The sequence below is a fragment of the Scleropages formosus genome, chromosome 9 (assembly GCF_900964775.1).
Source record: "Scleropages formosus chromosome 9, fSclFor1.1, whole genome shotgun sequence".
NCBI lineage: Eukaryota > Metazoa > Chordata > Actinopteri > Osteoglossiformes > Osteoglossidae > Scleropages > Scleropages formosus.
The window spans coordinates 17,599,905-17,615,083 of NC_041814.1; the positions used below are offsets into that span (position 1 = coordinate 17,599,905).

Genomic DNA, 15,179 nt, shown 5'->3' on the forward strand with positions numbered 1-15,179 from the left:
AATAGCGTAAAGTCACTGTTCCACATGAAGTCCAACATTAGAAACATATGTACAGCATTGCGCTCCTCTGCACTGTAAGCAGAAGAGGTCTTGGTTGAGATGACGTGGGCTGCAAGGTGCAGGTGTTCTCACCGCAAAGCCACAACTGCCAGGTCCCTAATTATTAGGGCCTGAAACTTTCAGCTATGGAGGCTACGGGTGGTCGTTCTTGTGGCGTACAGACACCACATTCTCAAAATATACAAATTGTTCTGAGTCTGCTTAACCAAGCCTATTTATCCCACCTTGATCTTTTTGCTCCTCAGATTAAACCCTAATAAATCTTCAGTCTGTTGTCCAATCACTTCTTGTACTGTATCTTTATATTCCACCTGCTATCTGTACAGAAATGCAGCCTTTCCAGCAGCTTAATGAAATACACACCCGTAGGCATAGTTTAATACATTCAATTCATTTGAACAGATTAATATGACATTTTGATATTCAGTCTACTAAACTGTAGCTCTATTCTTTAAAAAATGAGCCAAAATAACTTTAGATTTATTCATTAGTCCTTTTTTGGCATGATTATATTTCTACCGGTAGACTTGATTTTGCCCTTCTGAGCAGAAAAATTAGCAGCAGCAACTTTTATGACACAAACAGAACTTTGATAGTTGTTCATTATTACGATTTTGCTGGTAGTATTGAAATGATATGTTTGCAGAAAGAATACACTTGGAGAGCAGAGCCCCTGGTGAGGACCTCCTGGACGCTACACCACTGGTAATCGAGCTTATGATTGCTTTCCAAATCATAGTGTCATAATGTTTCCTGCAAACTATGTGTCTGAACATCTTTACCAGTGATAAGGAATATTATTCTCCACTCACATATGGAATTTGGCCTGCTTTGCCATCAGGTGACTCATCAGATTTTTCTTCTCGTGAGTTGGCTTTAGACTATCTTGTTTAAATTATGAATAAATACAGTGACAACTACAGAAGCATTGTTGTGTCAACCTCAAAGATGAGAACAAGCTGCCCTCCCTGTCAATGTCATTTTCATTTTCCACAGAACAACTCTTTCTAATAGTAACAGGCTATATCATTTCTAATTTAAAATACTTCACAGAGATTCTTTAAATTAGTAAGTACTATACTATCGTTTTTAACTTCTTCATTTCTGTATAGCTATTTTCTAGCTTGAATGAGGTTTCAGTGAGCATTCAATACCATGAGCGCCGTTCCTATGTGGTGGCCTGTTCAAACACGGTCATGACGTTAATGGTTAGGCCGAGTATTTGCTCAGAGTTTGTTTTAACTCAACCAACACAATGGTAACTCCTGAAGACAGAGGAGACTCACAAAGAACCGATGGGCAAATGGACAGCAGCAGTGGAGACTTTTACCACAGACCGGTGCGTGGACGGGTTTGCAAACACAGAATATTTAGTAGAACATGTTTTCAGACCCCTCTGAGTATGTACACTGTGTGATAGATGTCGATTCAAGCTTTATCTTGAGACAACATTGTAGTTTAACTTTTTACTACCTATAAATTAAGCGGTGCCATTGTCGCATCTTCAACTCTCTGTTTCAATGCGGGGTCCAGGGCATTCTGATATTTAAGGATCTCATGTGCTTTGGTTATTTATTTACATATTTATTTTGACCGAAGCATGGAGAAAGTCCTTATGCCTATTGTTATATCTGTTGGGGTTTACTTAAAAGCTCCACGGCCCAGCCAGTTCAGTTTATGACTTGGTTGTTAGGAATTGGGTGAAATAAAACTCCCTATAGCTCATTGAGTGTTGCTCTCAGTTCTGCTCCGCTGAGTGCCTCTACATTAAGAGAGCAGGATATCAGTGCAAATGCACGGTACCTTTCAGGTCAATACACCGTGGATCAAGAGGTCACACGGAGGGGGCCACTAACTCAGTCTGTTGGAGCCTCTTGATCACCTCTCTGCTGAAGGCTCATCGAGCCACAGCTGTATTAAACAGGACGCAGTGCTCAGGAGCGTAGGTAGTGGTTAGCGGTGGGAGAAACGATTTGGTTCTCATGCGTTCAGATGACTACCGCGCCATGAATGAGCGGTGCAACCTACTTTCCTTGAAGTCTCAGTGAGGAAATTCTGCTCTAATATTAAACATAGTGACAAATCATGTCTTAGTCGCAGCCCCATACAGTTTTTCATGCTCTGCTAACTTCCTGCTTCCATGTAGCCAACTATAGTACTACACTTTTTGTTTAATTTCTGGCTCAATCTCATTTAACGAAACATTAATAAACCAAACAATAAATATTGTGAACAGCGCTCATCTTAAACTTAACCAAGCCCCTCTAATCTGTTCTAGACTCTGTTCTGGAATTACACATAGTACATATCAAGTATTACCTCTTATTAATTGTTTCCTTTTTGAAGGAACCTGAAATTCGTTAATTTTTTTTTAATTATTATTTTTATAGTGCCATGTATGAAACAAGACTTGGTGTGTCTGATGTCAGATCTAAATTTTTCTCTCATGGGAAAGCTTTATTGATCTGTAGAGAAAAATTTCATGATAATGACTATAAAATCTATATGGGGGATAAAATAGTTTAATGTTTGCTTTGTTTTCCATGTCACTACCAGTTTGTTTTGATTGTAGCCAGACACGGGACAGTCTCAACCACTGTTTCTCAAAAAAAAGAACCATTGAAGCATAGGGGAAGCAACAATCAACTACTGTTGCCGGGCCTGCTAATGGATGTGTGGGTTCTATTTTGTTTGCAGAGGACTGAATTCAGCTGCATATGTGAATGAATGTGACTGATGAATCAAGACAGCTCATCAATGCCCCACATCTCTGTCATCGTTCACCTAGAGAGGATATAAGGACAACTGCATTACTGAAACTTGGATTGAACTGTAATGTTCATTATGCTGTTCACATATAGTCACTCACAGTCACAAACTGCAGGCAATTTAGAGTCACCAAGTCACACATTCACCTGAAACTTAATATGTCTTTGGACTGTGGGAAGAAACCAGGTTACCTGGAGGAAAGAGGACATTTTAAAAAGCAATTTTGCTTCTCATGTACTGTGATGTACATATTGTCAAAATTTTTGTTTAGTTTCATTAACAGTTATTTTATAATCTTTGTAGAACTGTTAAACTAAGGTTACATTCAAAATTTATTTCTTTTATGTATAAAAACTCATTCCCAGCTGAGAATAAAATCTTTCATTATAGTGATTATATTAGCTACATAACTGTAATTATAGCTTTTGTGCAACAGCTGGTTTTATACGTAGATGGGTATTTTTGTATGTTTATACACGTATATGAGTTATACAAATTAACAAGGCACTTTTATAAATTTTCAAAAGTTTCACTGTTCTGTTATGTAATGTTTCATGGTTTTCATTGTCTTTCATGGTACTGTGTATACTACGCATGCTTCTGTTAGTTAAGGAGGTCTTGACTAACATACTTAAGGCTTTGTCTCTCATATATGACAATTAAATTCTCTTTTGACAATTCAGTTTTTTTACTTATATGCTTATGAATGATCATTAATTGTCCTTTTACTGTTTCAAGAAACATGCTTCAGAGCTGTAAACCTTGACCCAAAAGTGCTCTGTTTTAATGCATTCTTTTCTTAAGCAGTATTTGCTGATAGATGGGACCGGACGGCATCATAAAGCTCACGGCTTCCCAGACTGCGAGTTTACAGAACTTTGAATGAGTGGCTTTCAGGTACCCCGGTGTTATCAGGGCACTTAGCAGTCGTCAGGGCAGCCACAGTCCGGTATTTGTGGTGGCACCACTACTTGGACTCACTTATCCTTATTGTTCAGTCAACTTTAGGTCACTTGTCCTCTTCTTTACTTGGTCAACCTGTTTGCTTGGCTACCTGCCCCATATCCCAACATCCTGCTTAATGTTTTGCATGTTTAAAGGACCAAATCCCAGTCCTGCATGGCACAGTTCATTTCCAGACAAGGTCCGGTTGAACCTATTTTGAACGAAATATTATTTTCCACAAGATGCTTGACCAGTAGCACTTCGGCACATAGCTAATCGGGTCACTGAGATCTCTGAAGCGATGTTAAAGTTAACAGTGTGTTCCGTTCTGCCAGAAGTGAAACTATGTGTCCCCAAAGATAGCTGGACTTCACAAATGAGCACTGGGTGACTTAAAACAGCATATTTCATCGAATCCTTCCACAGTACGCTGCCAGAACATTCACAGTCCTCACAGAACTTTTGTGCTCCTTCGTGAAATATCTGAGAAAGAGTTAAATCTTGCAAACTTGATAAAAATTAAATAATGTCTTGAAGATTTTGATGTATTGTCAGTAAAAAAGAAAGGCTTTTCCTTAAAAGGGGAACATGTTACATATTTAAGCCCAAAACTGTTCCAGGAAATTCTGATAGAATCTTCTAGATGTGGATCCTCTCACAAATGTGTTCTTCTGACTTCATTTTTACCACATTCCCCGCATCACACTCGGTGGTGAGTATAGCAATTCTCCCTCTTTTTTCAGAACTGGTTAATCATTCCTGCAATGTTATTTGCCAGCAACTCTTATCAGTTTCTGTGTCAGTTTATGACAGGTGTTATCAGCCTGTCCCAGGTCATGTGATTAATGTCAGCCTATCCAGCAAAGCGTTCTGAATACTTTTGACTGGCACCTATGAGATAGAAGCACAGCTTTAAAGCAGGCTGCTGTTTGGGGGAGTGTGTATGTGTGTGTAAGGGTGGGGGGAGGGTGGGGGCGATTAGTGCATTTGGTTGTCTTCAAAGCTCACGCTTTCTTTTTCTACCCTAAAGTCTTCTCCTCCCAGGTGATGGAAACACTATAAGGTCACCAAAAGTGGCTCCAGATGTAGCCGCATCTCTCACAATGACCAAGGAGCTGGAGTTAGTAATGACTTCACACCCTCTATCTCATATCAGGCAGGAATTCATTAAAGAAGACACATCTGGACTGGGTGAGTTGTGGCCAGTGTGATATGACTTACAGGAGCAAAATCTTGTCGTAAGATCTCAGGTGAGATCATACCTTCATTACACACTGCAACAGAAATCAAAGTTCTTTTAAAGAATTAATAGGTGAAAACGTCATTTCATATTAATAGACTGATTCATCCAGTGAACCATGGCTTTTTGCCTTAAAAAGTCTGAAAGGGGAGCTGCTCAGGGGGCCATTAGGAAATGAAACGTCCGAACTTTGTGCTGAAGGCGAAACTGTACATTTTGTGACTCCCCCCTCTGTAAGAAGATGTCTTCTTTGAGCGCTGCACCACATTTTGAAGTTTGACTTTAAACCCAGTCGGAAGGAATCTCTGAGCCGTAATAGCAGGTTATTAACAGGTTAATGATGATAGCAGGTCAACAGCACAGTCAGAAGCGGCTAAACATCTCTGCGTGATCTCAGCAAAAGAATTACAATTACCGGTAAATATATTTACCACTCTGGACATTTCTTCGCACATTTCATTTTCTGTGTCAATACGAAGTTGTGTAATCTGTTTTTCAAATTTTTCAAAGCGGTGATGATATAAAACTACGCAGTTGTTTTTACCCAAATGCACAGGCCACCTACTTGCCGGTAATTATCGACTTAGTTCATTTACAGTGTAACATGATCAAGAATATTTTAAAAGCAGGTAATGGCAAATAAAACGTTATGAAGGACGGCGTGTTTCGCCGATTTTTTTTCTCTTCTTTGTAGTTTGTAACGGGCACAGAGGCGGACTATTAATACGAAAAAAAGAAATGTTAGCGTCAAAATTCTCATTGTTATTCATTATTAATATTTCCTTGTATTTTGATTTTATTTGCCGTTTTATCCATGACCACAATAATTTCACTAAGCTGGAAATATTTAAAATATTGCTACCGCGACAATAAAAAGTGAAAATAATGGTGGTTACTAAGAACCACTCACTCACTGCAAGGACGATTGAAAATTGCTTTCCTGTGGTTCAAGTTTGGACTCTAAATGATTGAATATGCATTTTATCTCATATTTTAAACGGAAGTTTCTTGGTCGCATGAATCTCCTCTTTCTCCGATAATATATATTTGTTGTTTTACTTTGTGCACACATAAAAATCCAGTCGATACATTCGCGCGTATTTCTAGAGCTGCTGCAACGTGCGGATATGAAACGCGATATTTTGAACACTGGCGGTATGATGATTAGTGAGTGACATGAACGAGCAGAGCCGAGGTTACGCACACGAATAATGTCCGCGCACGTGAGCCGGACTCAGGTGCGAAGGCAGCAGCGGAGCCTCGTCCCCGTCCGCCGGCGCCCAGATGACACCTAAGTCAGTCTGAGAGGGTCGACCAAACACTTCCTCCTTTCCCGGAGGCCGCGCGGGAGCTCCAGAAACGCGCAGATGAGAGACGAACTTTCGTGCAATGAGCGGAGTTACAGAGCGGACGGAACCGCGCACCTTCACGCGGCCGCCCGCGTGCCGTGTGTGTCCTCCTGTTGAGATGCAGGAGGGGCGGGTGGGCGGATGGGAGGGAAACACGCTCTGCCTCCCGCACGAGTGCACATTATTATATGTCTTTATTCATTGTTGGTCTTCTTCCTGTTGTTGTTATTGTTCATCATCCCATTCGTTGCTTAAAAATCAGGCACTTTTTATTTACAGTAGCCGAACATCATGTCACTCAGTCCTTAGAGCTGAAAAACAGATGTGGTCTCAGTGCGTCGCGCAGCAACCCGCTGCAGTTCCTCGCACTGATTTGTGCGAAATCGTTTTGATACAATTAAACTATTTACAAAGCTGCTTGATACTCGCGGAAATTGTATCCTATTTTATGTCATAGTTATTAAATTATATTTTAGTAGCTTAAAGCGAATAAGCTTTTTTTGTAATCAACTGCAATGTTTGTTTGGATCTCGAATTTAATCATAAAAGAAGATTTACCTTCTTTAATAAAGTTGTAGCTTTGGCTTCTGCCGACAACCATTTCGTTATGGTTTATAGACCTTATCCTTGGAGGTAAATTCCAAGTAAAAAACTGTAACGTTAAGTCTTGTCTGATGTCGAGTGTCTTCTTCTTGTCTTATATTTAAGTGTCTCTGATTCACTAAAAAATAAGTAGTATCCATCCAAGCACAAAAAATACCTTTAACAAACTGGCAGCACAGGTGTAAGAACTGTCCTGCTCCTGCTTTAGTTCCTCAAGGCCCTTACTTGAGCCGATACGGTAAATCAGTGTAAAGTAAACATGTCATTTGTGCTTAAAATTGTAAGTTGTAAAATTGCTTGGACAGTCAGTGGCGTTGGTGTATTGTTTAATAATAAGAAGAAGAAAAATAAGAAGATCACAAAGCTACGCACTGATGCATTATTCTTATTCCCACTAACCTGGTATTTTGCTTGTATTTTTTTTTTATTTCTTTGGCATCCCGCTTTGCCCCTTTCTGCCCTTCCCCTGTACTCGTATCCGAAAGTCCAGCGGTATTATTTATTCGAACCGCACGAGCTGAGAGCCGCAAATCGAAACGCGGCGCAAAGCAGAGTCGCTTGTTTCCGCGCGCCATTGGCGAGAGGCGCGTGACGTCAGGGCGCCGCGAGGACGCGCGATTGGCGCGAGCGGCGCCGGCGAGGGGGCTAAACGGGGCAGAAAAGACAGGGGCAGAACTTCACATCTCAACACATCACCGGCATACAGACGGTAGTGAACCTCGCCGTTGAGGAGACGCGTGCGTGCGTGCGTGCGTGCGTGCGTGGGTGCGTGGGTGCGTGGGTGGGTGGGTGTGTCGCCCCCCCCCCCCCCTTTCCGACCTTAAAAGTTCCCGACAGTTGGCTAAGCGCTAGTGCTGCGTCCGCTGTGTCTGCGGCGTGCGTGATCGCTTTACATTTCCTCCTCCAAGCTTAGGGGTAAACAGCGAAATAACGCGCTGGTGCCATTTACACCGCTGTTGACTCTGTTTCGCTTCGCGTCCACAATGGTGGTGATGATGATGATGATTGTGATGACGGCCGCGGTGGTGCTGGCCTCCGCGCGAGCGCTGTGGAACATGAACTTTCCTTCGGCTTCGGGACGCTGCAGCCGTGCGCTCCAGGTGCTCCCGCGGTCCATGATCTAGACTAGAGTCCCGCCGCAGCGACTCGAGTCCGCAGCCAGCGAAGCCGCGCGGCAGAGCAGAGGACGACTGGGCGCCCGCGTTGCGCGTCTCGGTACTGAGAGAAGTTTGCGGTGTCCCACCCTGCGGCGTCCAGGTGCCCCGGCGTCGGACGGAGGCGAATCTCGCGCGGGACTCGGCGGCGCTGTCATGCTGCCCAAAGTGGAGACGGAATCTCTGGGACTCGCTCGGTCGCATGGGGATCGGGGACACATGGCAGGCAGCATGCAAGGTAAGACACAGCCTGTCACACACACACACACACACACACACACAGCGCAGTTCATTTACAGCCAGTGTCTCTCTCTCTTAGTGCGGCTGTGGAGCCCGGCGCGGCCGCATGGCAGCTGAGCTGTGCGACAGACAGAGACAGTCCAGTTGCGGAACAATAATATGTCAGTCCTTAAAGAGTCAAAGTAAGCCAAGTGCAGCGCGCGGGATTCATATTACTGGTCAAAGACAAAATGTGACATTTCGGATCGCAGGTCACGCGGTGCTGCTACGGGCGTCACACTGCATTAGACGTTTTATTATAGTATAGCGTTTGTTCTGCGATATCCCAACACGTGATTTTTAGGATTGGTCTACGAAATGAGTGTTTACGGTGTTGAGGCGTAATTGCAGAGCCACGTGATGGTTTGTGCCTATTTTGTTGTGGTGACAGTGTTCATTATTATGCACTGGACATGTGGCACAGGACATTATTAGTGCTTTGAGTTTTGGGCAACAGTTAACATGAAAAAAGTGTGTTCAAGAGCCAGTGCTCAGACCCCCTGCCAATACACACATACCGGGTTATTTATTGCACTGGTCTTATTTAATTATCCCGTTATAGTATGGGTGACATCATATTTACAGTGTGCTTATCACCTTTAATCATTATCTCTGGGGCTGACAAAGACTCTTCGGAATTATGAGAGAGATTGATGTCAAAAGTGCGTCTCCATAAACCGTGAAAACACAAAAATAACAGCATAATTTTATAACGGCAGCAAATAGTATTTATAGGGTAGATGTTGTGTTTTTTTAACTTATTCAAATTGTAAAATTGTGTGTTTTAAACGTTTTCAGCGGTGTAAATATTTTTATTGCTTTACATTACTTCTTTTGCATTCATTTTAGTTTGTTTTTTAGCACTTTCATATATTTATTTTCATTTTTAAATATTTGGTTGCCGTGCGTCTGAATTTATTCTTTTGGTCAATGGCAAAATTGACCTAATAAAGGATAAATTATAAGACCCCTTTAAAATTAGTTCTGTCGAAATTAAAAGATGTTGGCTGGATATTACTTGACAATTTTTATTCCGAAAAGCTCCTCTAATAATATTTAACTGAAGGACATCCGTTTTCTTCAGAGCGCTAGAAGTCGCAGAAAAAAAAAAAGTTTTCACGTATTTTCAACTGTGAAACGACGATTAGATTAATACATTTTTTTTTTCGTTCACATCACTTATTAAGCGTTTAAATGTTGCCTTGTAATAAGGCAGCGCGTGCGCCGGAGGCCGTAGATAAAATACAAATGAATAATAACAATCTTTTCCTTTTTTTTACCAGTTATTACGATCTGCCCAGCCGTTTCGGAACACCCGGCTTTTGAATATTCGTGTTAAATAATCATTATGAAGTTACAGTTACCGTAATATTGATCGTACAATTATATTCACTCTATAATTTGCTGTACGGATATATATATTATTGAACGCCAGAGGAGATGCGAGCCGTGTGTATATTTTCTGCTCTGAGTAATAAATAAAGTAGTGTAAGCAGACATCAGTAAAGCACGCATGCCGTATTATTATGTGTGTTGGGTATAAATGCTCAATAAGAGCCAGTGGAGCCGAAACGGGACACTTTCGCTTTCAGTTCGTGTTGATTGATCCTCCGAGTAAAGGTTACATTTTAGCGCCTTTTCCCAACAGACTCGCTCAGTCAGTGCGAAACATTGCGGGCACCTGTTGGATTGTTGTTCGTGCTTCTTCTTGCCGACCGTGTATCAGTCGCGCACGAAACACGGTCACATCTCAGTTGTTACATTCATGTCATGTTTCTCTACGAATCTTGTGTTTTCCCGAGGTGAGAAAAAGAACCGGTTCGTACTTAGGTAGGTAACTGTCGGCGTCTTTCTTGTTGCGCGCTCGTTTCTCATCTACTTCTCGCTTCCCTGAAACATTTCTTGTGAAGTTCTTGTCGGATGGTCGTGTGTGTTAAATCTCGAACTGACGTGTACGCCTTCGAGAGAGGTGTTGTTGGTTACGTCTCAATAAAAAGCAAATGTTCTGAAGTTGGAGGAATCGGTCTCGCTATCTACACCCCGAGAAATCCTCTTTCATTTCTGTATTTTTTTTTTTTCCCTTTACTTTTAACTTTTAGTGGAATTTCGCTTGCTTCTCCCATTAACTCATTAGAAGAAACACTTGCTCTATAATATTTCTCTATATTACGTGGAACGTTTAACAAAGAAATATATATTTAAGTCCAAAACTTGTTCAAGAAGACAAAAATCGCCGAAAGGGCCGGGGCTTATTGAATTTTATTCAATACATGCCAGATTCTTTTTTTTTTTTTTTTTTTATCTCTTCCTGCCTGCAGCATTGCAAATAGTTTTCAGATTGTTCAACATGACCTGCAGAAATATGGAAATGATTTGTGTAGCCATGCTGTGAAGCCTTGGATGGGGTTATGGGGAATAGTCCCATCAGAATGCCTCTCACACTTATCAATAATGCAGAAAGGATGCAGAGAGCGCTGCATGTGCGTGATGAGACACACTGACCTGGTTCGCTACTGTATTGCTTAATGTGCATGTCCTCTCATCAGCCCCTCAGTTTAAAATGATGGACTACTCCTATGATGAAGATCTGGATGAGATGTGTCCTGTCTGCGGGGACAAGGTTTCTGGGTACCACTATGGACTGTTGACCTGTGAGAGCTGCAAGGTACTTTGGCCGTTTCTCTTCTTCAACCTTCCTCATCCTTCCTCATCTCTCCGGCTGCATCTATCCCACCTGTCATCTGTGGTATCCTACCAGAAATATATAGCATTGTATTGGAATATGGCAAAGAACTTATTTGGGTGCAGTATAATAAACATGAAAGCAACTTGGTTAAAAGTGCGCAAAATGTTTAGGCCATTTTACAAGTTTTTGTCTGTGTTTTTGTGTTGGAAGTTTTAATTACAGACATTATATATTACATAGATCAACAAAACATTTTAGCAAAAAATGACTTACAAGCATATCGCCTGTAATATCTCTGAGTATTAGGAGTTCAGTCAGTTGAAAAGTTTGACCAATTTGGTGGATCAGCGGTGGCTGATAATGTACAATAACTGCAAACCTGTGGCTGGACCAGTGGCTTTTCGACCTCTTTTGCTGTTGCCCCCCTTTAACATGCTACTTCTCTATGGTGTAAATTTGAAAGAGTGGATTTGGAAAGGAGTTGTAATCAGATTTTTTTAGTTATTTGCATGAAATAAATGAGACCACTCTAATTACGATGTGAAGCAGAATTACAGTTATACTGCTCTTCTTGTGTAACCGTAATGCTTACTGTCAAAAGCAAACACACCATCACTGTAAACCGACTCATAGTAATATATTAATATACTAGACTGTGTTTCACCTCCACCAAGTTCATAAGAAAGCCTACATTTTAGATACAGTATCTTTAAACTCAGAGGATATGCTTCAAAAGTTTTGATTGAAATGGCTTTTCTAATAATTTTTAGCATTTGTGCTTTATTATGTTACCAGATCACCAGTAAAGTACCCGGTCTTAAGCAACAATTAAATATGAAACAGAGGATTTTTATTTGTGTGTACTGTCTTTTTTCATGTGTAATATTCTTTGTTATTTTAGATATGTAAATTCTAATGTAATCTTTTAAGATTCATTTAATGGCACCTAAAGTATTTACTTATGTTTTAGAATTTTGTCAGAAGTTTATTGAGTTTATCTACAAGCCTTTTTAGTTGGATTCATGTTTCCTTTTATGTGGTAACTAGAGGCAGCTTATGGTTGAATATGCTGTATGTGTACATGTGAAATGTATATTATATTTGGCAAAGGTTTATCATTCAAAATTATGTTAAAAAAAAAAAGCGGTAGAGTAGACTTGCAAATGCAAAAATCAAAGTCTGACGCTTGGATATAAATGTATATTTAAAAAGTATTGGCAGTATTGCATTTTGAACATTCTTTCTACGTATGGAACACAACGATTTGAACTATTGTGTCTTCCTCAAGTAGCGAATTTAGCTGTGTTGCAAGACGTTTCTTGAATTCCTAGAACAGTAAATTACTGTTGTTATTTTATTAAATTTCCAAATCTATACTCATGTTGCTTAATATGAAATGTGAACGGGCGATCCAGGAAGAGACTTTTTTGTTTTATAGAACAGACACGCGTTCAGGTGCGTTCTTGTAATCCACGGTAATGCGTGGCGTACCTTGGTAAAATACATCTGCTCATGGAAAGAAACTTCATTTTGTTTTGTTCCAGTGCTGTTGTAGTTAAGACCATTTTCTTCTAGTTGTGCATTTAACTGTATAACGGAAATGAATTCATGCCAGGTTTTCCCAAACCACCATGTGTGGATTGACTGTTAGAAACGCAGTAACACCTAAAATTACATATTTTTGAGATGTTGCTTCTCCAAATGCTGAAGCTTTCTCAGCCGTTTCAAATACCCCCTGATTATTATATATTAGTTTAGAATTATGAGAGTTTTTTTTCCCCGAGCAGGAAATTTTCTTGAGTTTCCTGTATTACTCAACCGATATCGGAACACGACGCACTTCATCGAATCCGTCAAGTCTGAAACTAGCAGGTCGCAATGTCCACCGAAGCTCTTGAATCGTTTTATGTTTCACGTGTGAGGCTCACGAAGATGCGCTGACGTCCGGCGCATTCCTTACCTCCCTCGGAGCCATACTCGTTGTGTTAACGTGCCTTTGCCGTGGCGTGCTCTCTGTGTTTAGAAACATAGTCGGGGGTGGCAGAGCTGACAGTCACGTTGATGTCTTTATTATTGTTTTCCACAGGGCTTCTTCAAGCGCACCGTGCAGAACAACAAGAGGTACACGTGCATAGAGAACCAGAGCTGTCAGATTGACAAAACGCAGAGGAAGCGCTGTCCCTACTGTCGCTTTCAGAAGTGTCTCACCGTGGGCATGAAGCTGGAAGGTGACAGTGTTTTTCATTAACCGCCTTCTCCCCGTGCTCCGGGGCGGCCTGGGGGTGGTAGCAATGAGGGGAACGACAGAGGCCCGTCACCGCGTTTCTCAGCAGACCTCGCTTAACTGCCGCTCTCCAAAAGGTCGAACACCGTTTTTCATTTAATTTATACTCTCCTAAGTCTTCTCTTTCCACAACAGGGAGATGTTGTTATTTATTTGCTTAGCAGGCACATTAATCCAAAGCAGGAGTACAGAGCTCACAAATGTTTCACAGATGGTTAAGGGATAACCTCTACCACATTATTACTGCACTGCAATTTGAAAGCTTGAATCGGTGGAGCGTTCTTCCGTCACCCGCTGCCTTTCTTACTCTGCATTCCCAATGCATTTCTAACAATGTACTGGGGGTGGACACTGACTATGTATAACACACATCTAAATCATTTTCTACAGTCTGATGAAAGACTGATAAGTCTAATTTAAATTTCAGACCTGGGTACATTTTTCTGACGCGGCTCAGATTAAGTTCCTTGCTCACAGGGTACGGCCTGGATTGGTACCGGCAATCATTTGGTTATCAGCCCATGGCTGCAACCACTGCTGCCCCAGACCATGGCATCCTACTAATTGAGAACATTTGGCCTTCACTCCATCTTCACTATACTGAATGGCGTGCTGTGCTTTTCGCTCGTGTTTTTCATGGCTAAATTTTAAAAAATAGTGGTTAGCAATGAAACGCGAGCTGTTCCTATTGCTTTTGTATTTATGGCTGTACAGTGAGACCATTTTAGACTTATATAATTTATAAAGATAAAATACACACACGCTGGCTGAAGCCACTTGACCCGAGCAAGGCCGCGGCGAACCGGAGCCTAACCCGGCAACACAGGTCGCAAGGCTGGAGGGGGAGGGGACGCACCCAGGGTGGGATGCCAGTCCGTCACAAGGCGCCCCAAGCGGGACTCGAACCCCAGACCCAGCAGAGAGCGGGACCCGGCCAAGCCCTCTGCACCACCGCGCCCCCTTTAATTTATAAAGATAAAATATATATTTCTTATTCTATAATTTGTTTAGTACCATAACCTCTTTTTAACTACATAATAATTAATCCTAAATATCACAGAATGAACAAGAGAATGTAATGGGGGGGTTGTGCTCGCTAACATACCCATGAGGAGTTCAAGCATGCATGCAACCTCACTGTGCACACTGAGGAGAGGTCAGTGGTGTAAAGATTTAGATCATAACAAGAACTGTCTTGTCTGTATAACATTTCCTGGCATAATATTAATACTTCAAGCAAATTTAAGATATTAAAAATACCCGATGAAGCTACTGTAACAGTATGGTTTAAAATTCCTGTATAGTGTGTGTCCTGTTTTAAGGTTTGTATACTGAGATTTTTTACACTTAGGTACATTTCAGTGTTTCATTAGAAATTCATTCATTGTTCTACGTTTTCTCTTGTAGGAGAATGTGCATCATTGTCTTTTGTTCATATATCAGTCATTTGTATACATGGAAGCTGTCATCGTGATGTACAGGATATCAAACGTCGACAACCGCACTCTGGCAATGGCTAAATACAATTTCCTTCTTTATTTATCGAATATAAATATTTCAGTAAAAGAAAGGGATTAATTCTGCGAATAACTGCTATAATATTTTTAACTGCCAATAAAAAGAACTGGCAAACCGACTAGGAATGACAAAGGGAGATCCGTTTCGTACACCAGCTGCAGACGGATTTGCGTGATACTTGTTTAATTAGAAACAAAAAAAAAAAAATTAAGCGAAATGTGTACGCCTCATTTGACTTTCAGGTTCAGGCTTAATTGTGTTTTCCCAAAAGGGCTAACTATTAGTTTTCAGC

At 41.2% G+C, this 15,179-nt stretch overlaps 1 protein-coding gene across 1 annotated transcript in view; it reads left to right on the forward strand.

Annotated features, from left to right (window-relative positions):
- The first annotated feature begins 4,763 nt into the window (after positions 1–4,763).
- The window catches only part of nr5a2 (nuclear receptor subfamily 5, group A, member 2), a 48,771-nt gene continuing 38,355 nt past the window's right edge, over positions 4,764–15,179 (forward strand). Inside the window, exons 1-4 of the mRNA XM_018753955.2 lie at positions 4,764–4,965; positions 8,224–8,358; positions 10,946–11,064; positions 13,172–13,313. Coding sequence (XP_018609471.2) covers positions 4,878–4,965; positions 8,224–8,358; positions 10,946–11,064; positions 13,172–13,313 — 484 coding nt within the window. The 5' untranslated portion in view covers positions 4,764–4,877. The remainder of the gene's footprint in view (positions 4,966–8,223; positions 8,359–10,945; positions 11,065–13,171; positions 13,314–15,179) is intronic.